Source organism: Cydia fagiglandana, chromosome 20 (genome assembly GCF_963556715.1).
Source record: "Cydia fagiglandana chromosome 20, ilCydFagi1.1, whole genome shotgun sequence".
In the NCBI taxonomy this organism is placed as follows: Eukaryota; Metazoa; Arthropoda; class Insecta; order Lepidoptera; family Tortricidae; genus Cydia; species Cydia fagiglandana.
Genome location: NC_085951.1, coordinates 9,724,991 through 9,751,423, shown reverse-complemented (window position 1 = coordinate 9,751,423; position 26,433 = coordinate 9,724,991). Strand labels below are relative to the sequence as shown.

General features: G+C 36.5%; 3 protein-coding genes across 3 annotated transcripts in view; 1 reads left to right on the top strand and 2 right to left on the bottom strand.

The window, feature by feature from the left end:
* Positions 1-2,978: 2,978 nt before the first annotated feature.
* On the bottom strand, positions 2,979-4,471 carry LOC134674640 (uncharacterized). The gene has a single exon (XM_063532760.1). It carries the CDS (start codon positions 4,370-4,372, stop codon positions 3,134-3,136), a length of 1,239 nt encoding a protein of 412 aa, XP_063388830.1. The 5' UTR covers positions 4,373-4,471; the 3' UTR covers positions 2,979-3,133.
* Positions 4,472-15,982: 11,511 nt separating this feature from the next.
* Positions 15,983-17,545, top strand: LOC134674881 (uncharacterized). The gene has a single exon (XM_063533036.1). The coding sequence runs from the start codon at positions 15,983-15,985 to the stop codon at positions 17,543-17,545; it is 1,563 nt and encodes a 520-aa protein (XP_063389106.1).
* Positions 17,546-21,392: 3,847 nt separating this feature from the next.
* Positions 21,393-26,433, bottom strand: part of LOC134674539 (fructose-bisphosphate aldolase) — a 38,646-nt gene continuing 33,605 nt past the window's right edge. Inside the window, exon 10 of the mRNA XM_063532645.1 lies at positions 21,393-21,483. Within this exon, the coding sequence (XP_063388715.1) occupies positions 21,479-21,483 (5 nt within the window). The 3' untranslated portion in view covers positions 21,393-21,478. The remainder of the gene's footprint in view (positions 21,484-26,433) is intronic.

Sequence of the window (26,433 nt, the reverse complement as noted above, 5' to 3'; positions counted from 1 at the left end):
AAATAGAAATAGAAATAGAAATAGAAATAGAAATAGAAATAGAAATAGAAATAGAAATAGAAATAGAAATAGAAATAGAAATAGAAATAGAAATAGAAATAGAAATAGAAATAGAAATAGAAATAGAAATAGAAATAGAAATAGAAATAGAAATAGAAATAGAAATAGAAATAGAAATAGAAATAGAAATAGAAATAGAAATAGAAATAGAAATAGAAATAGAAATAGAAATAGAAATAGAAATAGAAATAGAAATAGAAATAGAAATAGAAATTGAAATTGAAATTGAAATTGAAATTGAAATTGAAATTGAAATTGAAATTGAAATTGAAATTGAAATTGAAATTGAAATTGAAATTGAAATTGAAATTGAAATTGAAATTGAAATTGAAATTGAAATTGAAATTGAAATTGAAATTGAAATTGAAATTGAAATTGAAATTGAAATTGAAATTGAAATTGAAATTGAAATTGAAATTGAAATTGAAATTGAAATTGAAATTGAAATTGAAATTGAAATTGAAATTGAAATTGAAATTGAAATTGAAATTGAAATTGAAATTGAAATTGAAATTGAAATTGAAATTGAAATTGAAATTGAAATTGAAATTGAAATTGAAATTGAAATTGAAATTGAAATTGAAATTGAAATTGAAATTGAAATTGAAATTGAAATTGAAATTGAAATTGAAATTGAAATTGAAATTGAAATTGAAATTGAAATTGAAATTGAAATTGAAATTGAAATTGAAATTGAAATTGAAATTGAAATTGAAATTGAAATTGAAATTGAAATTGAAATTGAAATTGAAATTGAAATTGAAATTGAAATTGAAATTGAAATTGAAATTGAAATTGAAATTGAAATTGAAATTGAAATTGAAATTGAAATTGAAATTGAAATTGAAATTGAAATTGAAATTGAAATTGAAATTGAAATTGAAATTGAAATTGAAATTGAAATTGAAATTGAAATTGAAATTGAAATTGAAATTGAAATTGAAATTGAAATTGAAATTGAAATTGAAATTGAAATTGAAATTGAAATTGAAATTGAAATTGAAATTGAAATTGAAATTGAAATTGAAATTGAAATTGAAATTGAAATTGAAATTGAAATTGAAATTGAAATTGAAATTGAAATTGAAATTGAAATTGAAATTGAAATTGAAATTGAAATTGAAATTGAAATTGAAATTGAAATTGAAATTGAAATTGAAATTGAAATTGAAATTGAAATTGAAATTGAAATTGAAATTGAAATTGAAATTGAAATTGAAATTGAAATTGAAATTGAAATTGAAATTGAAATTGAAATTGAAATTGAAATTGAAATTGAAATTGAAATTGAAATTGAAATTGAAATTGAAATTGAAATTGAAATTGAAATTGAAATTGAAATTGAAATTGAAATTGAAATTGAAATTGAAATTGAAATTGAAATTGAAATTGAAATTGAAATTGAAATTGAAATTGAAATTGAAATTGAAATTGAAATTGAAATTGAAATTGAAATTGAAATTGAAATTGAAATTGAAATTGAAATTGAAATTGAAATTGAAATTGAAATTGAAATTGAAATTGAAATTGAAATTGAAATTGAAATTGAAATTGAAATTGAAATTGAAATTGAAATTGAAATTGAAATTGAAATTGAAATTGAAATTGAAATTGAAATTGAAATTGAAATTGAAATTGAAATTGAAATTGAAATTGAAATTGAAATTGAAATTGAAATTGAAATAGAAATAGTTTATTCGTGGCATAAAAAATAGGTAACAGACAAAAGAGAAAAGCATAATCGCGCTACCCCCTCTGCCACGCATACGGTAATTTTACTCCATGTTTGAGTCGAAAGTGTCTTTCAGACGTACTCGAACAATGAGATACGTCAAATACTAGATATTGAAACGATATGGAGTAGATATGTCAGTGTCAGAAGTGACGTTTTTGTTTGAAGAAATGTCAATTTTGACACTGACATATCTACTCCATATCGTTTCAATATCTAGTATTTATTTGAGGTATCTCATTGTTCGAATACGGCTGTTTGTGTGACGTCCGTGTCTTTAAACGGACCAATCACGGCACGGGACTTTGCACACCTCGTCCCGCGCACCCCCGCATTTTTGGCATCATCGCTTGCATGAAATAATTGCTCTAAACTCGGTCTAGAGGATTCCTAGTCTATGCCTCAGGGTCATTGTGCAATACCTACTTGAAACTTAGAGGATATAACCAACGGAGACGCCATGTCTAAAATTATCGGTACAAAATAGTCTGCCGTTTTTTGCGGGGGAGGGGCACATCAAATGTATACGTCATGTCAGATAAACTTCAGTCTATACATATGGTTGACATGTGGTTGACCATTGGCCGCCTATTTTCGACAGAGGGGAACGCCTGTTAATGACGGCTCCATTGTTAATTACTCCGAGACTTGAAAAGCCGTGGAATATTCGCATCTTTTTAGAATTTTGAGAATATTTCTATTAATGACTAATAGCAGACTAAATTTTGCAACAAAATGACTTCAGATTTCTATGACACCGACTGTACATAATATATGTATTACATTTTCAATTGAAATATCATACGCTACGTGTAACGGATTAAGAGGAATATCACGGTTCGTATGAACCTCAAAATTATCACAGTAACGCTTTATAATACAGTAAAATTATACATTTTGCGTTTGCGTCAAATCCGGTAGTTCTGATTTTTTGCAGGCTTGTTTATAAAGATAAAGATAAAGATAAGATAAAATTTATTTCATTGAAAAATATCCAAAAATTAAAACAATCATAATACGCTTAAATAGTTACTTAAATATTATAAATGTACAATCACAGTGGTTTAGAAAAGTAAACATAAAATAAAAGATCTTGTAAGCAGAAATTGTAACTGGCTCTAACATTGTTTAACATCAATACCTAAACTAAGTAATACTTGTATCTTAGGTATTTCGTGTTATTAGGTCAATGTAGTGTAAGTTAGGTGCTTATTGTGCTAAAACAATAAATATGATATTAGTACAAGAAACATAGGTAAATAACAGTGAATTAAAACGTTTCAACTTTGACAATATAAATAACAAAATAGGTAGTTTTTTAGAGATACGTAGTGAGGCGTTTTAGGGGCCCTCATAGTCTATGTTATTTAAATGTCTTATTTGGGCACTTTTTTTCGCTGGGCACTGCTCATCTCCGGTTTTGTGGTCTGATGGTTTTTTGAAACGCATACACGTAGCGCAATTCGGATGTTCAGACAGTTTGGTGCATTCTTTGATGGTGTGTCCTGATAATCCGCAGTGGCTGCATGTGGATTCAGCTTCCCTGCAGTACTTGGCAGAGTGTCCGTAGAGCTGGCATTTGTAACATCTAGTCAAGAGAGTGTAATCTCGTGCAGGGCAGGAAGTCCAGTTGATGAATACGCGCTGTTGTTGAATGAGTGTCCGTCTTACTTCGGCTGAGCACTCTAATATATAATTGCATGTGGCTAGGTCCTTTTTGCCAGATTTATGGCTTAGCTTGATCGAGCTCATAAAAGTTTCTCTAGAAATATTTGGATGCTGATCTACAATATTTTGTTCATAAATGCAATCAAATACCTCGTTTTCTGTGATATTCGAGGGAACGCTTAACAAGATAATTTTGGGTCTCCTTTTGGTAGTTTCTTCCAATTTCAATCCCGATTTTTGAAGCTGCTGGGATGCTTTTAACTTTTCTAGGTCGTCCTTGCGGTCGGTATTTATAATAACGCCTCCGTTTTTCGTTTTTCTCATTCCGCGAACATGTAGTTTAAGGGCTTCGGGTTTTATCAGGTCCTGTACAAGTTTTTTGGTGTCCTCGCTAGACTTGTCCTTCTCCGTAGGGTAAATTACAATAGAGTTGGTCTTGATAGGTACTACAGATGAGTTGTTACCTGTTCTCACTTTGTCGGCGAAAGATACTTTTGTCTCTATTTTAGGGGCAACTTGTAGACTGAGCTGCAGCTCCTTGATTTGTTCTCGAATGTTGTTCTGCTCTGACAAAGCTTTAAGATGGGCATTGTTGACTAAAATTTGCTGCTTGACTGCCTGGTACTGCACGGCGAGCTGGGACACTCCACCTGCCACATTCCTGCTTATTTTATTTATTCTTAGCTTCTGGTCCGCATTTAGTTTTCCTTCATTGGCAATGGTGCATATTTCGTTCAAACATTGTTCTATCGAGGATAGCCAACCTTGGATTTCACTGGTCGACACCACATCAACTGACGTGGGCTGCGCTGTAGGTGCTGGAGAAGGCACAATCGGGTCCGTTTTCGTAGGTCTTCCTTCGGGAGGAGGGGTCCTTACAGTCCTAGAACTTCTATTAAATGCGTCTGCCATGTTTACGTAATTTTGTCCCCATTACACACTTTGATTTGCAAAACGTGTACAATTCACAGTTATTGAAAAGTGCTGATGTTGGTTTGACACAGTTACACAATATTTGTTATTTAAAATAAATTCAGAATTTTAGATGACACGACCGCTCACGACGGCGATCGCCATATATCTATCCATATATCTATATCATATTATGATGTTGGCCCAATGAATAATCCAAGTTTGTGACCTCGAGCGCCGAACGCAACTTTGTCAAAAATCGAATAAACCGCATTTTTTTTTTAGATTTCGGCGATTATAACCCTAAGTACTAGTTTTTGGTAGTAACTTCCTAGGGCGTTTTTAAAGTAGACTAAATTTGCTACAATAAGAAACTAGAATTATCTCTGTACATCTAATATTTTCCGAGATAAAGCCTTTTAAAATTTTATAATTTTACATCAGTTCTTAGCTATAATATAAGGGTTAGGTAGGTAATTTATGTGCCTTTTTTGAAAAAAAAATTTTTTTTTATTAAAAATAAATATTTTGTAGAACGTGGCGGTGGTTGTTAGGGTTATAATCGCCGAAATCTAAAAAAAATTGCGGTTTATTAGATTTTTGACAAAGTTGCGTTCGGCGCTCGAGGTCACAAACTTGGATTATTCATTGGGCCAACATCATAAACAAGCCTGCAAAAAATCAGAACTACCGGATTTGACGCAAAATAGCCAGGTTACAAAATTCGACAAATTTACTGGATTACAGTATCTAGTCGATAGTTTTTTCGGTTATGGTTCAAACATTTATTATCGACTAGTCTTTTGATTAGCATATACGCAGCGCAAGTGATACTTATACGACATAATTTCATAGAAGTTTGACGTTTAAAATAACACTTGCACCGCGTAAAACATTATGTTACAAAATTTTGATTTTTTTACAGGGTGATTGTGAAAAGAAGAAATGCATGCATGCATGCATGCAAACTCAAATGGCAATCGTGGGATTCTGAAACAGGCGCCACTGCTGCAAGCCTCCACAAATACTAGGCGCTCATAATTCCACAGGAGGTACCCGCAATACCCGCATTCCAACGATCCCATCGAATGCCAGCCGGTCAATGAACGGCGGCGAAGACAGAGACGGACACGGGAACCGTCTAGTTGTCTCTATCTTACCAGTCAATAGAGACATTTAATATTCAGTTCTAAAGCGAAGAAATAGAGTTGTAATTTCATTGTTATCTAAAGAGGGTTTGTAGTATGGTTAAAAAAATTAATGAACGGCCGTCGATGGAAGGTTTCCAAATTTAATTTGAATTGGATTAATGTTTATGAAGATTTACAGGTAGATTTACATTTACAAGGGCGTAAGACTGTACAGTACTGAACACACAAGACATTTGGCGACGGGTTTTTGTGAACCGGTCTTTAAAAGTAATAAATTTATTTGTAATAAAAGTTAATTACTTTTGTAAACAAATCTAGTTAAATTGGGTTTTAATTACCTAGACTAGTTTGATTACTGCTTGCCTGGCGGGTTTAGGATTTTTGTGATTCCCTGTAATTGTACGAGTACTAAATGTGTATGTATGACATTGAAAACGATAAATTAATTTAACTTAAATCTGTGTTTTTATCAATCTTAATCAATTAATTAACTTATGTATCTTTGAATATTAAATGGACAATTATGTATTTTAGTATTTAAACATACACACATCTATTACATACTCGTATTGCCATGACTTCGAATTTGGAGGGTAATATTTTTTAATAATGGTAAATATAAATACCAAGGTCACAAGGCCACTTATTTAATACATCATGATAACAAATAGGATTAGCGATAAAAAAAGGAAGCTGCCAATACCTTTTTTGGCGTGATATTTTTTTTGCCTTAATTGCCGTTAAAAATCCCTACACGTGCCAACTTTAGGGGATCGTAAAATAATTAGCAAGCTATATTTAAATATTACACCGACCTGCTCAGTCTCAAGTGCCTACAATCGGGTCAGACTTGTTTCGAGACTTGCTAGACTCAAATATTTGGTATGAATTTTACGCTAATAAATTATAGTGCAATGTCAACTTGACAAGATTAATGATGCAAATTATGAATGAAGAAGACTTTTTTTAAACCAACCAAACCCAAAAAATAGTGAATAATAGGGGACTATTCCGTTTTGTAAAATGAAAGATACCTGTCCAACCTTGTCGTCTTATAATAATTATAATTGAATTGTAAATTTTATTTTTAAAGAAATACGGTTTGAATTTGCTAGTCATTTTTACGTCTTGTAAAATAGGATAGAAGCGTGAGAAATTCGGGAAGAAACTTCTTCGACGGTACCAGGGCAGCATGTTGCGGTAGGATGTGTCATTCCCACGGCACCCCTCGTATGACGTGCTCAGCAAGCCTATTATGGGATCGCTTTATCCACATTTATCGACGTGATAAAACAACTGTCACTTTTTAACTCTGCGGGATAGAAAGGGATCCATAATATCCGTTTTATCACGCTGTCACGTAGACAAATACAGGTATGGTTGTTTAAATTTGATGGGTAGGAAAATGCTTTGTGTTGCCGATTGCTGAATTAGCGCTGAAACTCCTCACCTTGCTTGACTTAATTTCGCATTAACATTTTATAAAGATTTCTTAAGAAATCAAAGGCTCGGCGTTCAATAATATCATGATATGTTAATTATTTGCTATTTATTATGAATCGGTAATTAAGTAATTTAAATTATAATTAAACATAGGTAGGCACTTGTAGGTCTACTGAGACTGAGAAATTGAGTATTGAGACATAATATTAATAAGCACCAATGGTACCATAGCCAAAAATAAACTATTGAAGTTGTATAAGTATTTCGCCCCATGATATATAAGCCTAACCAAAAGGGAGGGTATTGAACATTATTGGAAAGGTATTGGCAATCGTCGATAATGGACAGCCGTTCGGAAAGTACCAGGCGAACACGACTCGCGAGGAGCATCACCGAACCGATCAATATACCAATATCCCCTATTCGTTCCCTATAGCTTCTGATAGACGCAATCAGGTGATGCATGCACCGTCCATACTGTTAAACGACGAATAGTCAACCTTATTACAACGGCATAAAGTCCTATAAAGGTCAGTTATTTAAAATGCGTGGACTGGCGAATTGGGTGACAATATTACCACAAAACAGATAAGTACAGAAGTCAATCACATGTATGTACTTTACTTTTCATACCTACGCTCGGCGGTCGCCCTAGAGGGTTGCGATTGTTGCGAACTATGCATGACTTATGCACAAAAAACTATCGTGGTAGTGGCACTCGTATCTATCGTATCGTATCTGGTATCTAGTTGTTTGATTTATTGTTGAGGATGAAACGGGAAGAATGGAAATATAAATTAATAATAACATTAATAACTCAAATAGCTATTTTAATTTTAAATGTCATTGTTATATTACAAATTTGCCACAGAAAATATCTTGCGATGATTTCGAGATAGGCGAAATGCACGATTATTATATTTTAAAGTGTAATAAATTCGCATTCTCATGTACAATGTAATAAATTCGCATACGCATTCTCTCTGAAACCACTGGTAGCTTAAAAAACGACAATTCACCGGTTAATGATGAATTTAAACAACCGTCCACTGTACAGTTATAATAACTTTTTGTTTTGTTTCTCCATTATTGCACAAAAAAGTTCACAGACGCGTGTCTCAAGCGGATGGCACTCGCGCTCGCACTGGTCCCAACTGGTCCGAGATATCGTGTCCGTGAGCAGTGTCTATGTGTGCGTTGCTCGAGCGCGCTTTGTATGTAGATTGATTTCTGTACCTATCTCTTTTGTGATATTACGGTATTTTTGAGGGAATATGTAGGTAACTACGTAGGTGAGGGGTCACTTACCTTTTTAATAATTCAAGTATAACATGCTCTCTTTTCGGAATGGGGACGAGATTTGGAACGTACGCAATGTTTGGTTCGCGTGAATATTAATATTTATGTAGCCAGTCAGTCCTTTATGTTGAATATGGTGAAACGTATTTGGGACAGGTACTATTGAGGTCTGATTTTGACATCAGAAGTAACTGCGTATATTACTTACTTACCTAAATATTTTCTCGGACGATATCAGCCTGGCAGTTAAACGCAAAAGGTGACAGTTCCGAACAACTGACAGGCTGATATCGTCCGGCGAACTGGTAATCTGTGGGCCCCCTTACATAGGCGTACGCACGGTGGGGCAAGTGGGGCAACTTGCCCCACCCTGGTCTGTGGTCTGTCGAGAAGCTAAAAATTTTTAGGAACAATTAAGGCACGTAACCATACTTCTGCCCCACCCTTTCAAAATGCAGGGTACGCCTATGCCCCCTTATAAGCATCGACTTTATTTAACGTATACTAGATATACCCCGCATCCTCTCCCCTGAGGCCTGACCAATATTATCCTAATTGGCTCCAATTGGCTTAATTCTCATATTTATGGCATAAGAATTGCCATGGTATTGGGGCGTTGTTTCTAGGCCAGCGATTAAGTATTAGACTATTAACACACTGCTTTCCTAACCTGAATTGGATGTTATAGGATTTAGAACATAGTTTGGGTTTGGACCAATAGTGTTATTGTTATTTATTGATAATCACATAGTCCAACATATTACAGCCACACAATAGTCATTACACTAGATTATATAAAACTAATATATAAATAGGTACATATATCTACAACTAGTCCAAAAAATACAATAACTAAAACAATATTAGGTACTTAATCTAACCTCCATCACTTATCATAAAACTAATACACAACAAAACTATAAATACACATTCCATACAAATAGGCATAAAATACAAAAACACCAACAATCATTGAAAAAAAACACACACAAAAAACCAAACTATTACTACTTATTGTTGTATTACTATTTTCCTTTATTCATCATTTTTCTTAGGCTAGGTTTTTATAATATGTATATAAAAGTAAAATATAAAAACACAAAACAATAAAAAATACATATAAACACATTATAAAAAACCTAACCTAGGGTGCCGCCAGCAGCGGGGCAAGGCCCAAGCTACCGGTGGTCAGGGCTGCAGAGAGAGGAACCGGCGGACTATCCGCGCCGTGTCCAAGATCACCGCCTTCTGCATCTGTCCCTTGATGCAACCACCTACCGAGAGTCTCTCAAGATGTTGGTCGAGACTCTTTGCTATTAAACCGTTCACTGAAACGACTATCGGGACAATGATCGTCGAATCAACATCCCACATGGCGGTTATCTCGTGAGCCATGCCTAGGTACTTACTGCACTTGTCCTTCTCGGCCTTTACGAGATTCTCATCATGGGGGATGGTGATGTCAACGAGCACGGCCCGACGTTGCGAACGATCTATTATCACAATATCAGGCTTATTGGCTACAATAGTCCTGTCAGTGATGATAGATCGATCCCAATAGAGCGTGGCACGACCATTCTCGAGAACAGGTGCAGGTGAGTACTTGTAGTACGGTACTTCGCGGTCCACAAGGCCATATAGAAGAGCAAGTTGCTGGTGAATAATCCTGGCTACGAGAGTATGTCTGTGCAAGTACTCGCCGTTAGCAAGATGAGAACAACCGGAAATGATATGCCTGAGTGACTCTCCGGGACGGCGGCATGCCCGACAAATGTCGACCGTACCGTCCTTCAGGATATATTTCCGATAATTGTTCGTCATCATCACTTCGTCTGCAATTGCACAGGCAAAACCCTCGGTTTCTCCGAAGAGGTCCCCGAATCGTAACCAGTTCACCGACGCGAGCAGGTCCACATCGGGTTCCGTGAGGGCCTTGTAGAACCGCCCGTGTAGCACCTTACTCTCCCATGCCGCCTTGCGATCCGCAGTACTTAGTACCACAGGTTTGCGCCAGTTCTCGTTTGCCAAGGAGAGCGGCGTCAGGTTCCTATCTACTGCCACCACATCACGATGCACCCCAAACTCGTTGTTAAGGAAATCGTTCCTGAGACTGTACACCTCACGGTTGTGGAGATCCTTGGCGTTTAGGAAGCCTCGGCCTCCACACTTACGTGGGATGTACAATCTCATAACTGACGAGCGTGGGTGTAGCATGCGATGTGTGGTGAGCAGTGATCGGACCCTCCGATCCAGGGCGTCCAGCTCGGTCTGAGTCCACCTTAGTATGCCAAAGGAGTATGTGAGTAGGGGCATTACCCAGGCGTTGAAGGCGCGCACTTATTACTATTTATTGTCATTATATTTCTTGAGCGGTTTCACATGACTTCACATGAGTGTTTTATTTTTCTATGTGTGTAATGGTATTAAGACCGTATGGTTGTTTCGGCATACACACTTACACATGCAAGCGCTAACATTTCACAAAAGGCGCGCATATATCTACGCGCCTACACATTCTTTCAAAAACGAGCTCATACGCGCTTAAAAAACCGGGCAAGTGCGAGTCGGACTCGCGCACGAAGGGTTCCGTACCATAATGCAAAAAGGCAAAAATAAAACCCACCAAGTACTGACCCCGCCCGACGTCGCTTAACTTCGGTCATAAATCACGTTTGTTGTATGGGAGCCCCACTTAAATCTTTATTTTATTCTGTTTTTAGTATTTGTTGTTATAGCGGCAACAGAAATACATCATCTGTGAAATTTTCAACTGTCTAGCTATCACGGTTCGTGAGATACAGTCTGGTGACAGACGGACGGACGGACGGACGGACGGACGGACAGCAGAGTCTTAGTAATAGGGTCCCGTTTTACCCTTTGGGTACGGAACCCTAAAAACGGTAATCTGAAACTGCCCAAGGAAAAAAGTAAAAGTCAAAAACAACTGACTGCTAAATTTCAAACCAGGTAATGTTTGGTATGACAGCCTGACAGGGAACGTCTAGCAAGTTTACGATAGTTTAAAAATACCTGTATCTCGGAATTCTAAAAAAAAAGCTAACAAAAATAATTACTCACAAAGAATGCATGACTCAATAAAATATCTAAAATAGATTTCTACCCACGTAGGTAATGAAGTTGATGGACAGACGAATTTTACATATCTCCTTGTTTATTATTTCTTGTAGCAGGAGACGTGAGTTTGTATGTGTTCTAGTGTAATATAAACTTGCTGCAGACAGATTTAAAACACTTGTAAGTAGAGATTCTGTTTCCATTTACATCATAAGTACCTAATTAACGACACGGCGCAACTGACAAAAACATTGATATAGCTATAGGTTTATATATCATAGGATTTATAGGGTAGTTAGTCAATTAATGGGCACTAAAAATTCATTCTATTCACCTACAAACAAAATTCATTTTAGTATAAGGTGGCTATTGAAGGGCGGCCAGTTATTGAAACCTCATACAAACGTAAATTCTGTTTGTAGGTGAATAGAATTATTTTTAGTATATGGTGGCTAGTTATTAACCGGTGGCTAGTAATTGCTGATATAGGTACCCTATGTATCGGGCTTTTATAATATTATTATCAATGAAATATCATAAAGTTATTAATCGGGAAATTGTAGAATGTAAATTCAAATGTGCGCCATATGTTTCGGGGATTGTCAGACGCCATCTACATCAGCCGTCAAAGCACATATTAAGAAGAAAATATAATGTTATGGTTATTATTATTAACGATGTCTTGATAACAACATTAAAATTATAATAGGTCTGATAATATTTTATCTGATATTTGTTTTAATTGAAATAATGACAATAGTGACTCAATTTTATTAATTTTAAACCAGTTGAACTCAGTTCATTAAAAATACATTGATGGAATAAAACAATTACTTATGTTATTAATACTCTGGTCATGTGCATCGGAACAAGCTTTTTGAGGGTTCCGCACTTGCTGAATTAAGAATTAATGCCGTTAAATGCTGAATTAAATTTTCTTTGTATGTTTACCGGGTGTGGCCTGTAATATGAGCCATGGCCAAAACTGCCTTATTTCTAACGTAAACAGAGATAATCATACTGTCTTTGTCTTACGCCAGTACTAGCACCCAAAAGAAATCTCTCCAAAAGGTCTCTTTATTTTCTGTATTTAGTTTTTAACATGTTCTTAACACGCAGACCGGTAGACTACATCGGAAATAGATGCCTCAATCTTACTGTCCAAGGCCCTAGATCACGCGGTAGGCCTAAGAAGCGCTGGCTGGACGTCGTGACAGCGGGCATGGGAGAGAACAATCTCACACCCGAGGATGCCGAATACCGGGCAAAGCGGAGAAGACTGAGCAGGAAAGCGGACCCTGGCGCTAGGCCGGGAAAACGCTAGGTCGAAGAAGAAGAGTTTTTAACATGTTACACATGTTAAAAACCATGTTTTTAACATGGGTTATGTGTATACGAGATATTTTTCGCGAACAGACTGACAGAACCGAATATTTATTGTTTATGGGCGGAAGACGTGCGTTTCGAAATTATTTTTATTAATTTCGCTACTTACATTCGGCATTTTCAATAGAATAAATAGCCTCCTTTAGAAGCCATACAAGAAATAAAAACAAAATTTGTCAATGAATTTACAGTGTACGAAACAGAAGATATTTTGTTTAGAAGTTTGAACGTAACAAAACAAATGTAACAGATAGAACTTAGAAGGATAACAACGGATTCTATTAAAATTAGAATTAAAATGATATAGGCACCCATCGTATGCTTAGACACGGATCCGTGCGTGTGAATTTAAATACTTATACGCCTCGCCCGCCCCGGCTTCGCAAGGGTTCACAAAATAATACACATAGGTACCATCCTCAAGAACCACTCTATTTACAGGTGAAAACCGCACAAAAATCCGTTTAGTAGTTTTTGAGTTTATCGCGAACATACAAACAGACAGACGCGGCGGGGGACTTTATAATAAGGTGTAGGGTAATTCGCCAGTAACTGGCCACATTTAGTACCTAACTGGCCGCCCTAAACTAAAAATGAATTATGTTCTCCTATAAATATTATTTTAGTAATAGTACATTACTACAGAGGCCGGGACGAAAGGTGTTGCCGGCCGAAGACATATAGACGGCCGAGCGAAGCGAGGCCGGATAGGTCTGAGCGCGGGCAACCCATTTCCCGCCGAGGTATGTATAGTGCTTTTCTCAAACATGCAATGAAATAAATAAAATAAAAAATCCACGAAACCCAAGTTTTATTTATAGAAAAAACTAAAAGTAAACTACACCCAAAATATAACCAACACGTACCTATATCATTATCAGGCGTATGTTTTACACGAGTCGTGTATTATTACTACCCGTATATTTTCATGTATCTTTGATTTTTTCGCCTTGTATCCGTCTGACTGTCGTTTTCGTCACATAAGTTTACATAGTCTTTCATGTTGATATCATGTTTCACATACATCGTTGCTTTACGCATAGAGTAAATAAGTATAATTTCCACAGTGTTGACGAATTTGTAGTTACATTCATTTAAAATATGCCACAAAACTGTTTCTAATAAACTGTAAGCCATTTTTCTTAGTTTCTCAAATAATAAAATTGCCATAAGCAACCATATATATTCGTCTTTACTTGGCGGTTATTTATTTAAAATCAATTCTGCTTACGCTGCCAATTCCAACACCTACGATTACAATTAATATTAATTTCATTATTTCGTCGGAACTCATATTAAAGTCAAAAAATCAACAACGCACCATAAATCCAATAAAACAGAATGAATATTTTTCAACTTTACCTCCATAACAATTTAAAAAATATAACTACGCGTGTTTGAGTAGACCTTTTTCCGCTAACGTTTAGATTAAATATTTTAAATGTTTTTATTTGTGTAGTTAAATTTATAATTTAAAATTACAAAATTATAGAATGTATTATTTATTAATTTCATGTTGATTTTATACAAATAAAACTGCAAGTTATAGCAAACATTGTTTTTTGTTTTTTTTTATGTTACGCGTAGTGGCAGAGTGTCATTACGAACCATAAAGCAAATACTGCCTCTAGTTTTTTTTAATGGATGAATGCCACGATGCTGTGTCACAAATATCTGTGAAATGAAAATTAAAAAAGAGGACTTTGCCGGCCTAGGCCTGCAAGATGTGTATGAAATTCCATTAACGACCTTTTGTCCTAGCCGCACCTGAAACGTCATACTTCGCAGCCTATTATAAGGAACATAACATCAATATTTCATTGCATGTTTGAGAAAATATTATTATTATAAGGTTTCAATAACTGGCCACCTTTCAATAACTGGCCACCTTATACTAAAATGAATTCGTCATTTGTCTTTTCTGCTATACTCGTAGTGAACATTTCACTTTCCTCCGATTATTGATATATAGGAGCATTCCATGAAATTGTCTACCGTTTGTCCCGTACAAACGCGATATTCTGAAGATTTGCAGGTATAAGAGTTTCCTTTTCTATGACAAATGGTCAAACATATGCATAGAAAAATAATCGCCTGCTTTAAATGCCGAAAAAAAAGTCACAACACAGGAAATCAAATGCGTTTGTACGGGACAGCCCGTGTAATGCTCCTATAGTTGGCACTCTTTGGATACGGAACCCTAACGTCTTAACTACTCGATTAGGTATCAAGATACGCTAATGTATAGGCAACGTCGTTAAAGAACAAATATGATAAATAGTATATTAAGTATTTATTTACTTAAATACTCGATCTAGTATTAATAATTGCACAGGTTCACTATTACACTATTCTATATTTCGAAATAATCTAAAAAACAAAGTATAAATTGCTTCCAAGTTTTTTAATCGATCATAACATCTTCTGCTTGTGTCTACAAAGTACACTAATCATGGTAAAATTTCATCTTTTCTTAAATCAATCTTATTTTCAAGTTTTAATTTAGTTTCAGATGCTTGATTACTTCTTAATGTTTAACTTATTAGTTTGTTTTATATTTCGCTAATTTAAAGAAATATGTCACAATGTCAAACGTCGAGAGTGCTAAGAAGATTTTTGTGTTATTGAGTGTAGAACATTACCTACTGTATTTTCTAGAATTTGAAATATTTGTAAATTTTTTAAGGCTCCGTACCCAAAGGGTAAAAACGGGACCCTATTACTAAGACTCCACTGTCCGTCTATCCGTTTGTCCGTCTGTCCGTCTGTCTGAAATAGAAACAGTTGAAATTTTCGCAGATGACGTATTTCTGTTGCCGCTATAACAAGTACTAAAAATTACGGAACCCTCGGTGGGAGAATCCGACTCGCGCTTGTCCGGTTTTTTTTACCTTTGGATATAATTTGTTCAATAGATAAAGTTCCTTATTCTGTATAAGCGCAATTTCACCGTATGTCCTATAAAATCTTCCTCGAGTTATACTTAATTGCAAAAGCTATTTTGGTTTAATACTCAACGGAAAATTACATAAATTTTTTTCGGGACTAACTAGTTATGATTTCGTATTTATTACGCCCAGAATAAGAAATTCTTCAGACTAGCCAAATTGTAACCAAAGATTACAAAGTACAACAAAATAAAATCATCTCTTTTTAAAAATTGTTTCAGGTTTCGAAGACCGTGACACTGTTTATGCTCGCGGCGACTGTCGCATCCGGCCGTGTGATACAAAGGCCTAAGTCTCACCCTTACCAGATGATCCTCATGCCTGCTTGGCCAGGCAGCCAGGAACACTACCCTCTACACATCGCTCCTTCTTACATTCAACCAGCCGTGAAATGTGACGACACACCCGAAATTGGGCCATTGCCTGTAGCTGAAAAACCCGTGGTTGTTCCTCAAGCTCAAGTTTTGGCGGGGGTTCCGATTCCACAGTTCCCAGTACCTGTGATGGTTGGAACACCTTCACTCATCGCCGAACCATGCGAGCCCGCTTTAGTACCAGAAACAATAGCTATGGACATTCCGGTACCGAACACACTTCCAGTCATAATGCCTGTTATCCCCGAAATTCCCCAACCTGAACCATGTTTGGATGAAGTAGTTGCGATCCCGCAACAGCCTATGGTAGTACCACAGCCCCCTGAACTACCAGCATTCGTGATGCCTGAACTCCCAGCGATTGAAGTACCCGTGCCTGAACCATGTCTTGAAGATCAGCCAATCCCTGTTCCGGAGTTTGTACCACCACCAATGCCGCTACCGGTCGTTGAACCCGTTTTGGTACCTGCAATGGCTGCTATGAACATTCCTGTAGCGCCAGCATTACCCCCACTTACCCCACTAACAATGACCTTCTTGCCTGAGATCGTAGAACCTGAACCTTGTGTACACGAAGAAATTGTTAAAGAAATTCCTCAGCCAATATTAATACCGCAGGCTCCTGAATTGCCAGCTTTTGTGATGCCGGAGTTGCCTGTCAGAGTAGAAGTTGCTGTACCTGAGGCGTCAGCACCAGAGTATATTCCACTGCCAATGCCGATTGAAGAGCCCACCGTAGCCGCTATACCAGAACCCGTTATGTCAGAACTACCAAAAGCTCCAGAACTGCCTACAGTCGCAATGCCTGTTTTACCAGAGATCGTAGCACTCCCAGAACCATGCCTTGAGGAAATAGTGGTTCCTGAAGTCAATTACCTGCCTATCGAAGTTCCACAACCCCCTGAATTACCAGCAATGGTAATGCCCGAATTACCAGTCAGGATAGAATCTCCTATGCCCGAACCGATTCCCATGCCACCTGTACCTGAGTATATTCCACTGCCAGTCCCTATGCCCCTGCCTATTGAAGTGGCCCCTGAAGTTAGCTACCAGCCTATGGTGACTTCACAAGTACCTAGATTGCCAGTTTTTGTAGTGCCTGAGCTACCCGCAAGAGAGCCCATGATTGCTCCCTGCCCTGAAGATATTCCTATTGCAATTCTGGACCACATTCAACCCTTACCACTTATGCCTATTCCTGAGCTACCTACTTTACCCAAGGTTCCAGTACGTGTAGAGATATCTTCTACCGTAATTAAACCTGAAGATCCCTGCGTTGAGGAAATAGCACTGGTAGTTCCTCAGTTGCCAAAGATACCGATAATGCCAGCACGTCCTGAACCTGCTGTTGATCCCTGTGATCCTTCTACCAAGCCAGCAATGGCTTTCCCGCCATATTTCATAAACCATCCATCTTATATGCCGATGAACAGTTTTTTTCCTGGTAGGGATAACTTCATTGGAATGAGAACAATTCCGTATGTGCGTCATCTTTAAGGATAAGTGTGATGACCTCCCAGTTTTGAATAAATGAATAGAAATTATCGATTTTGGCTTACTTATTTATGTTAGGTGCTCAAAAATATCTGAACACGCTCTAACGCCTTGACATTAAAGAGACATGTTCTGATATTTGCGAGCATCTTGGCTGCTCCCGTATATCTGATGGCGACGAGTACCTACACTACCTACCCAAGTATAACTTTTATGCAAAATCTCCAAATAGATTGCCTAAAATACATATAAATTTTCCGGCATATCATGTACAGCAACGAGCAATGAAAACGTCACTTCTGTGCACTAGTAACAACCCAAAACCGGACTTACCTAATAATAGAGATCAGGCGTTGTTATGTTAAAGTCAACCGGCCAAAATAGCGCAATGGAAACGTTGCCAAAGACCGAAGCGACCATATATGTCCGAGAACACTAAATACTGTGCTTTTATCACCCACTATATTATTCTCACAGTAAATTATTTAGCTATAGTTCGTTTTTTTTAGCATTAGAAAGAACTTGAAAGAAGGTAAGCGATCTTGGCATGTCTTTTAATTGAAAAAAGCTTTTCGAAAATCATTAACTACTTATTACTTACGAAATCAGAATAATATAAATGATCGTATTAGATTCATAATTGTTACATATTTGCCGTATTTTTAACCGACTTCCAAATCCCAAAGGAGGAGGTTATCAATTCGGTTGTATGTTTTTTTTTTATTTTTATTTTTTTTATTTTTTATGTTTGTTACTCCATATCTCCGTCATTACTGGACCGATTTTGAAAATTATTTTTTTGATTATATGTATATGCATACAGATTGGTCCCGTTTTTGTCAAAATCCAGTTCTGATGATGGGATCCATGAGGAATCGACGGAACTCCTCAAATCTTAAAGGCATACATATGGTGATTTTTGTGTTTTTATCAACAAATCAAGCATATACATTCAAAAACGTGACATTTGATGAAGTGGAACTGCTGATGATGATCAGAACGGAACTCTTCAACGACGCATAGTTCACCTTTGGCGATTTGTCCTCTTCGTTATGTTTGTTAAGCAAGTTAAGTTTTTAAGCCACAATTTTATCAAGCTTGAGTTCTGATGATGGGATCCATGAGAAATCGAGGGAACTCCTCAAATTTTAAAGGCATGCGTATAGAGATTTTTGTATTTTCATCAGAAAATCAAGCATTTTCATTAAAAACTGTCGCATTTGATGAAGTGGAACTGCTGATGATGATCAGAACGGAACTCTTCAACGACGCATAGTTCACGTTTGGCGATTTGTCCTCTTCGTTATGTTTATTAAGCAAGTTTAGTTTTTAAGCCACATTTCTGTCAAGCTCGAGTTCTGATGATGGGATCCATAAGGAATCGAGGGAACTCCTCAAATCTTAAAGGCATACGTATAGATTTTTTTGTATTTTCATCATAAAATCAAGCATTTACATTAAAAACTGTCGCATTTGATGAAGTGGAACTGCTGATGATGATCAGAACAGAACTCTTCAACGACGCATAGTACATGTTTGGTGATTTCGAATTTCGATTTTGACTTGGACTCGGACCCGGACTCGGACCCGGACTCGGACCCGGACCCGGACTTGGACCGGGACTCGGACCCGGACTCTGACTCAGAGACCCGGACCTTGACCCGGAAAACCACTATGATACCTAAACTAAATAAACCCCTCCCGCTCAAACTCCCGTACACCGCACCGCATGCGCCGTTAAGTGGGTTAGGTTAGGTTTGAACTGCGATCCTCACAGAACCGAACAAAAGTGGGTTAGGTTTGGTTAGAACTGCGAGTCTTACAGAAACGAAATGCTACTAGAAAAGTGGGTTTGATTAGGTTCGAACTGCGATCCTCACAGAACCGAACTGCTATCAGAGAAGTGGGTTAGGTTAGGCTAGATAACTACGACCCTTACGGAAACGAAATGCTACTAGAAAGTAGGTACTGGTTTTACCTCCTTTTCTACATAGTGCACCATCTACCATAATCTTTCACCGGGCCCCATAGAAGTCGGTTATTTTTTCTTAAAAATTATTTAAACGTGTTGTTCATCAAGATTGTTTACCTTGTTTCTAATGCTAAAAAAAACGAGCTATAACAGAAGGGGCAAGATGGTTGGCCACCTGATACGGCACGACAGATTCCTTTTAAACATCCTGGAGGGCAAGATTGAGGGGAAAAGACGCAGGGGAAGACCCAGGCTCACATATCTCAGCGAAATAAAAGAAAAAGTTTCTGTCGTGTCGCACGAGGGAGTTAAAAGGCTGGCCCATAAAAAGAAGAGTGGCGATTACTCCACCGACAAGTGCATAGCTCTTAAATACTGATGATGATGATGAAATTATATAGTCACGTATTCCCAGTGAACTTACGGTCATCTTTCGATAGATGTTTAAAACTTTTAGAACGCCATTTAAATTTGATCCTTTTGCTTTCACAGATATGTGTTAAGTTTATTAAATATCAAAAACCGCGACCTCTACTTGAGATTTGGCCGAAGATATGTTTCCATCTTTTCGAGCGATGGCGACATACCTTTGATTATTTTTTTTGGTATTTAATTACCTTTGATATTACTGAACTAGTTCACCATCGTCTACACAACAAACTGATCATTCGTAAAGGCTCCTCTTCACGTTGGGCCAACGCCAACGCCAACGAGGGACGCAGCCATACGGTAGAATGAGACAGCAATATCACTTGCTCCCTCTAACGCATAAATGCGTCCCTCGTTGGCGTTGGCGTTGGCCCAACGTGAAGAGGAGCCTTAAACCATATTTATTAGAATGATACAAGGATCACCAATCGTTAGTACATTCCATCGCATATAGCCTCCTAAGGCCCAAGGTCCTTCCTATAGTACTTATTCAGTTCGATGAAATTTTAATCATATTCAATTGGAACAGAGTCGCATTTGTTTCGTTTCGTTCAATTTTCAAACAAAACCAAAATCAACTCTATTCCCTGCACTAAAGGTTCAAATTTCAGTGGCAAATTCTGAATTTTTCATTTGTATGGCTGGGCCTTAGGAGGATAACAGGGGATTCTAACAATATATGTCCCATAGTTCTTATGTCAGCGAACTAAGAACTTTTCAATTATTTTTTTCAACACAGATTAATATTGTCAATATCTGTGTCAGACCGTTTTGCTTTTCTTGATATTTCTGTTTTTTAAGGCCCTAGAGCCCTTCAAAAATGGCCAAAATGGCCTCATTGACTATGCCGCAATGAAAGGCGTAGTATTCAAAACTGATATCAATTAGCCAAAAAAGCAAAACGGTCCGACAGAGATAGTTTCATAATCATTTAAATTTCCAAATTTGGTTACGATTGGTTAAGTTTTGGAGGAGGAAACAGTTGAGTTCGAAACCTCGATTTTTGAGATTTTTGCGCAGGATTTTTCGCCTTGTCCTTACCGCACTAGTTTTAGGAGCCGCTTCCGTTAGCGAGACAGGTATATTTTTTATAATATTGTGTCCCACTGCTGGGCAAAGGCCTCCCCTGTCTTTCGCCACTCGTCACGGCTTTGTGCATGCTCCCGCCAGTCGCCACACAGGCGACAGGTATATTACTTACCTAAAATATTTAAAACTCAGCTCCTGTTTCGTCTTAACGAAATCTCGATTTTCGCGTTTCGCGGTAGACCTGTGAGCTAACCGTCTTAATGCATCAATGTCATAGTGAAAACTTGTAATACTGTTTAAGGCCTAGTATGTATAAGTTATTCTATGGTTTACTAAGTGTACTAGTGCTGCACTCTGGCGGCAAAACATTGCAGTAATACCCCATTGAGCGTTATTTACCTTTACAATGAAACGTCTTGATAATGTCGAGTATATATTTTCCCATAAACAATAAGTTGGACATAAAACTAAAGGCGCAGTATACATATAAGTTACATGATTCCAGGTTATCCTGAAACAAAATAATATCATTATTATTATTAATACTTTCTTTGTACTACTTTATCGGTTTACTCGGGTAATTCTGAATGTCGAAAACTGTCGGATAATTCCGAAAAGAGACTTTTATTATGATGGAATTAAGGGTGATTTTCATCTGAATTTCGGAACTATCCGACATTCGGTATTACCCGAATACACCTTATTAACGTAATAAAATACTTGGTGCAGCGTCATAGAAATTGGGATTTAAGCTTGACAATTTTGGTGAGGGGCATTTTTAATAGTAGTATTTTATTATACTACTATTTTACTATATTTGACATTTTACCCTTCTTTAGATTAATTATATAGGTAGTAGGGTAATTCGCCAGTAACTGACCACCTGTTGGTAACTGGCCACCCTAAACTAAAAATTAAATCCATTCACCTATAAACAGAATTCAATTATGTATAAGGTGGCTAGAATAGATATAGATGAATAGAATTTATTTTCGTTTAGGGTGGCTAGTTATTGGCCGGTGGCCAGTTACTGGCGAATTTCCCTATAACTAATATAAAACTTATAAGAAAAAAGAAAAAGGAGACCTTAAACAATAGGTTTGATTTGACTTGACAATAACTTCCAGTCCCGACGTCCTTTTCACAAATTGCGCTTCTACTTTTTCTTTTTTTTTTTTTTACCTAAACAAAACAAATGTGTACGAATAATCTTCATATACGGGAAAGTGGAGGGATTGGGAATACATCGTTACACTGGTTATTGATTCGGCAAATAACATTTCGAAGTTACCTATCACTATAGTCTGTATCTTTAGGTATTTAAATAAAAGTAAACAATATCTACCCTCAAATGACTCCTTAAGCCAGTTGAGGGTAGATGAAACAATAACATGATCAAATAATGTAGGTTAAAGTCAGGTCGTTCAGTGACTGATCCAGGTGGTTTTTGTATTTGGTTGGTTAATCAATAAATGTTATAACTACCCGAAAATGTACACATTATTTGTTTACCTTTATTTAAGTACCTAAAGATACAAATGGTGAAATTTAAGTAAGTAGGTTAAGGAATACGAGTATAAATTTGAAGTTAAATATTCACTGGGCCTCGCATTTTTCGTGAAACGGCTAAATGAATGGCATACAATAACAATAAGTACTTATTATACTCGTAGAATTATTATTACTGTACCTACCTATAGCTAACTATTTCTAATACATATTATCTACATAATACACTTCTATTATGAGATTATAATGCCAACGCGTAAAATAGTTATGTACCTACTTGCCAGTTTTAAATCTAGTGTTTTGTGGTAATTCGTCTGTTTTAGTACTGGCCACCCCAAGCCAAAAATGAATTCTATACACCTAAAAATAGAATTAATTTTAGTATAAGGTGGCCAGTTATTGAAAGCTGGCCAGTTATTGAAACCTTATACTAAAATTAATTATATTTATAGGTGAATAGAATTCATTTTTAATTTAGGGCGGCCGGTTACGTCACAGTTAATTTCGTTTTAATTATTGTATCTTGTATTTTACCGCAAATACCAAGGCGTTATAATCGTAATATCAAAAGCACCTTACTTTCTGATCCCATACAAGTCCCTATTGACATCAAAGGGCCCTTCTTAAACAATTACACGCGTAAAGGGCCAAGAATTAAATATGCGTGTTTACAAATAGGTAATTAGGTATGTATGTACCTATTTACAGAGATGTGAAAAATACTTTATAAAAAGTATTTAAATACAAAATACAAATACTTCCTTGATAAAACTATTTCAAATGCAAAATACAAAATAGTTTTTGAATTTGTATTTAAATACAAAATACGAAATAGGTATTTTCAAAATACTTTTTTAAAATACAAATACTTTGCGATAAAAGGGACTCTGAGTAGTGACTACCTATTCTGAATCAAAAAGTATTACTCGGAATTTCCGAGTTGAAAAGACTCTCTTTATTCTTTGAAATCAATCCTCTGTCTAAAGTGCAAATTTCTAGTTGTTTGCTCATATTAACCGGTAGGATGTAGGTATGGATGATGGTTTTTAACGGCCAACTTTTAAAGCATTTATTTGTAATGTTTTACAGCTATTATAATGCGTCTCGTTAGTGTGATGAAAACTTCTCGTTTGTGTTTCACCATGGCAAAAAGTTTGTTCTCCTCTCGTGCCTTGAAACCCTCGCAACACTCAAGATTCCACTTTTTTAACCACTTGCTACGCTTGTGGTTATGTGCGACGTTACTATTAAACAGCATATTCAACAGTTCCATGTTAAAAGAATGAGAGAGTTGCCAGGATTGTAACATCAGAAGAGATTGTAACTCCTACCTACATTACCTACCTACTATAAAGTATTTTGTATTTTGAAAATAGAAAATAGGTCCCAAAAACTATTTCAAATAAAATACAAAATAGTTTTCTTCAAAAGGTATTTAAATACAAAATACAAAATAGGTATTTTGCATTTTGTATTTGCATTTTAAATACAAGTACTTCAAATAAGTCACATCTCTGCCTATTTATATATCTATATTGAGAAAGTATCACGTTCTCAGTGAAAGTGATTGACCTCAAGGAAAACAAGTGACTTCAATGTGGTCTCTTAAGGTATTTTTGTGTATTAATTAAAGAACCTACCAACTTAGAAATCTAGGAGACAATAGTTCTATTCCAACCGCGGACATAAGAAGTCTTGATTTAGCCGACTTTGTGTCCTGTCAAGTGAGATAGCTGCAGACTGAGGGGTAACATTAGACAAAGGAAATATTAATATCGAAGTGGTTAACAGCAGTGTAGTGTTAGCGATAACTTGGTAAGTATTAGACCCTGAAATTCAGTAATATGCTGCAAATGGTGTTAAACGTATGAAATTCGGTACGATTGGTCTTTAGGCCATTTGAATCAATTTGACCCGTACCTAGCACCAAAAAGAAAAGTAGAGGAATTATGACTTCTTTTTTTGTATGGGGAAAAAATTGCCCAGAAGAGACCTATCGTGTGTGGTAATGAAAACACACTACCATTGGACAAAGAAATTGGACAGGTGGAAACCACCACAAGACAGTAAGTGATAAGGCTACCGATCCTGATCGATTTCATCGTGGGTAAAAACAGAAGACATCCTTAAGCATCGTTATTCCTCAGAAACGGGCATACAAGAAAGTGCTCGATGTTTCGCTGAATTGATAAAGTTCAACGATCAAGTGGGCAAGAAACTCGAGCTCAATTAAAAGTTTCACGCGCGACGCAGCCGGGTTAATAACTACCGGTAAAGGGATGTCGACTATCCGGCCATTATTTTAACATCCGGTCGGATACCGGATAGTAACATTGCTTGATTTCGGAGTAAACAAAATTGGTATAAGAAAAAGTCACGATTATAATCGTACTCGTTTATTATTTTAAAACAATTTAAACATTCCACTCACTTGCACGCGCACTCATTTCGAACCTAGAAATGAGTCCGCGCGAATGTTCACTACGAAACAGGTCAAAATCTGTATAATGCGCACCTGAATAACCGAAATGTAGGAATAGTTCCGCCGGCCGAACAACTATCCGTTGCATCTCTAATGTCCACCGTATAAAATAGTAGACTGTTAAGCGGATTTACATTACGAAATTAGTGTCATGCATGTTGAAATCAGTTTCACGAAAGTAGTTTCGATATATGCGAAAGTAATTTCGTGAAATTCACAGTATCGCAGTGTCCATAGCCCCATCAGCATCGAATCCACACGTCCGCAAAGCACAGACACTTTTGCGACACTAAAGGTGAATTTACATTACGAAATTAGTGTCATGAAATTGGTTTCGTGGCATTAGTTTTACCAACAGCTTCATGTGTAATTTAGTACTTTCATAATGCATGCATTAATTTCACGAATGCAAATCAGTTTCGTGCTCTGCGCGATTTTTTGGTGAAATTAGTGTCAAGCAACTAATTTCGTAGTGTAAATGCGACGTGAAAACTTAGTGTCGCGAAAGTGTCTGCGCTTTGCGGACGTGTAGCTTCGATGCTGATGCGGCCATGGTCACTGCGATACTGTGAATTTCACGACACTAATTATTTCACAAAATTACTTCCGCATATATCGAAACTACTTTCGTGAAACCGATTTCAACATGCATGACACTAATTTCGTAATGTAAATCCCGCTTAAGTTTCCACGTCGCATTTGCATACGAAATCTGTTGCATGACATTCATTTCACCAAAAAATCGCGCAGGGCACGAAATTGGTTTGCTTTTATGAAATTAATGCATGCATTACGAAAATATTAAATTACATGTGAAACTGTATAATAAATAATAATAAAAACCTTTTATTTCCCGTAATAGTAACAATAATTTATAAATTTGTTTCCTTAGAGACTAACTAAAAAGAAAGAATTATATATATATGTATTTAAATCTAGTAGTTTTTTTTTTTTTATATATATTCGACTTTTCCTTATGTATATCCTTTTTATGTCCTCTCTCTCTGTTTAGTTTTTTATTATTGGGATCCCTTTGGCAGGGTATAGGTCTCCTCCAATTTCTTCCACTTGTCTCTGTTGTGTGCCACTGTAAGCCAGTTGTTTCCTGCTACCGTTTTTATTTCGTCCTCCCAGCGCTGCTGAGGTCGTCCCACGCTTCGTTTTCCATAAGGACCGGTCCATTTGGTACATATGAGGGTCCAGCGCTGGTCAGTGTACCTGGCTACGTGGCCGGCCCATCGCCATTTCAATTTGAGCGCTTGTTGTAGAGCATCGGTCAATTTAGTTTTTTCTCTGATCTTTTGGCTTTTGACTTTGTGGATTCTTCTTAAGTTTAGAATGAGTTTAGAATGTATATATGTGTAACGTGGATGTGAAACTGTAGGTAAAACTAATTTCGTATTTTCGTGTTTCGTAGTTTCATTTCGTAATGTAAATCCCGCTTAACCAAGGGGGAAAGTGAACCATACT

What these genes read in the sequence shown, in the direction of transcription:
- LOC134674640 (XM_063532760.1), bottom strand. Translation starts at nt 4,372, where the DNA reads ATGGCAGACGCATTTAATAGAAGTTCTAGGACTGTAAGGACCCCTCCT.
- LOC134674881 (XM_063533036.1), top strand. Translation starts at nt 15,983, where the DNA reads ATGATCCTCATGCCTGCTTGGCCAGGCAGCCAGGAACACTACCCTCTA.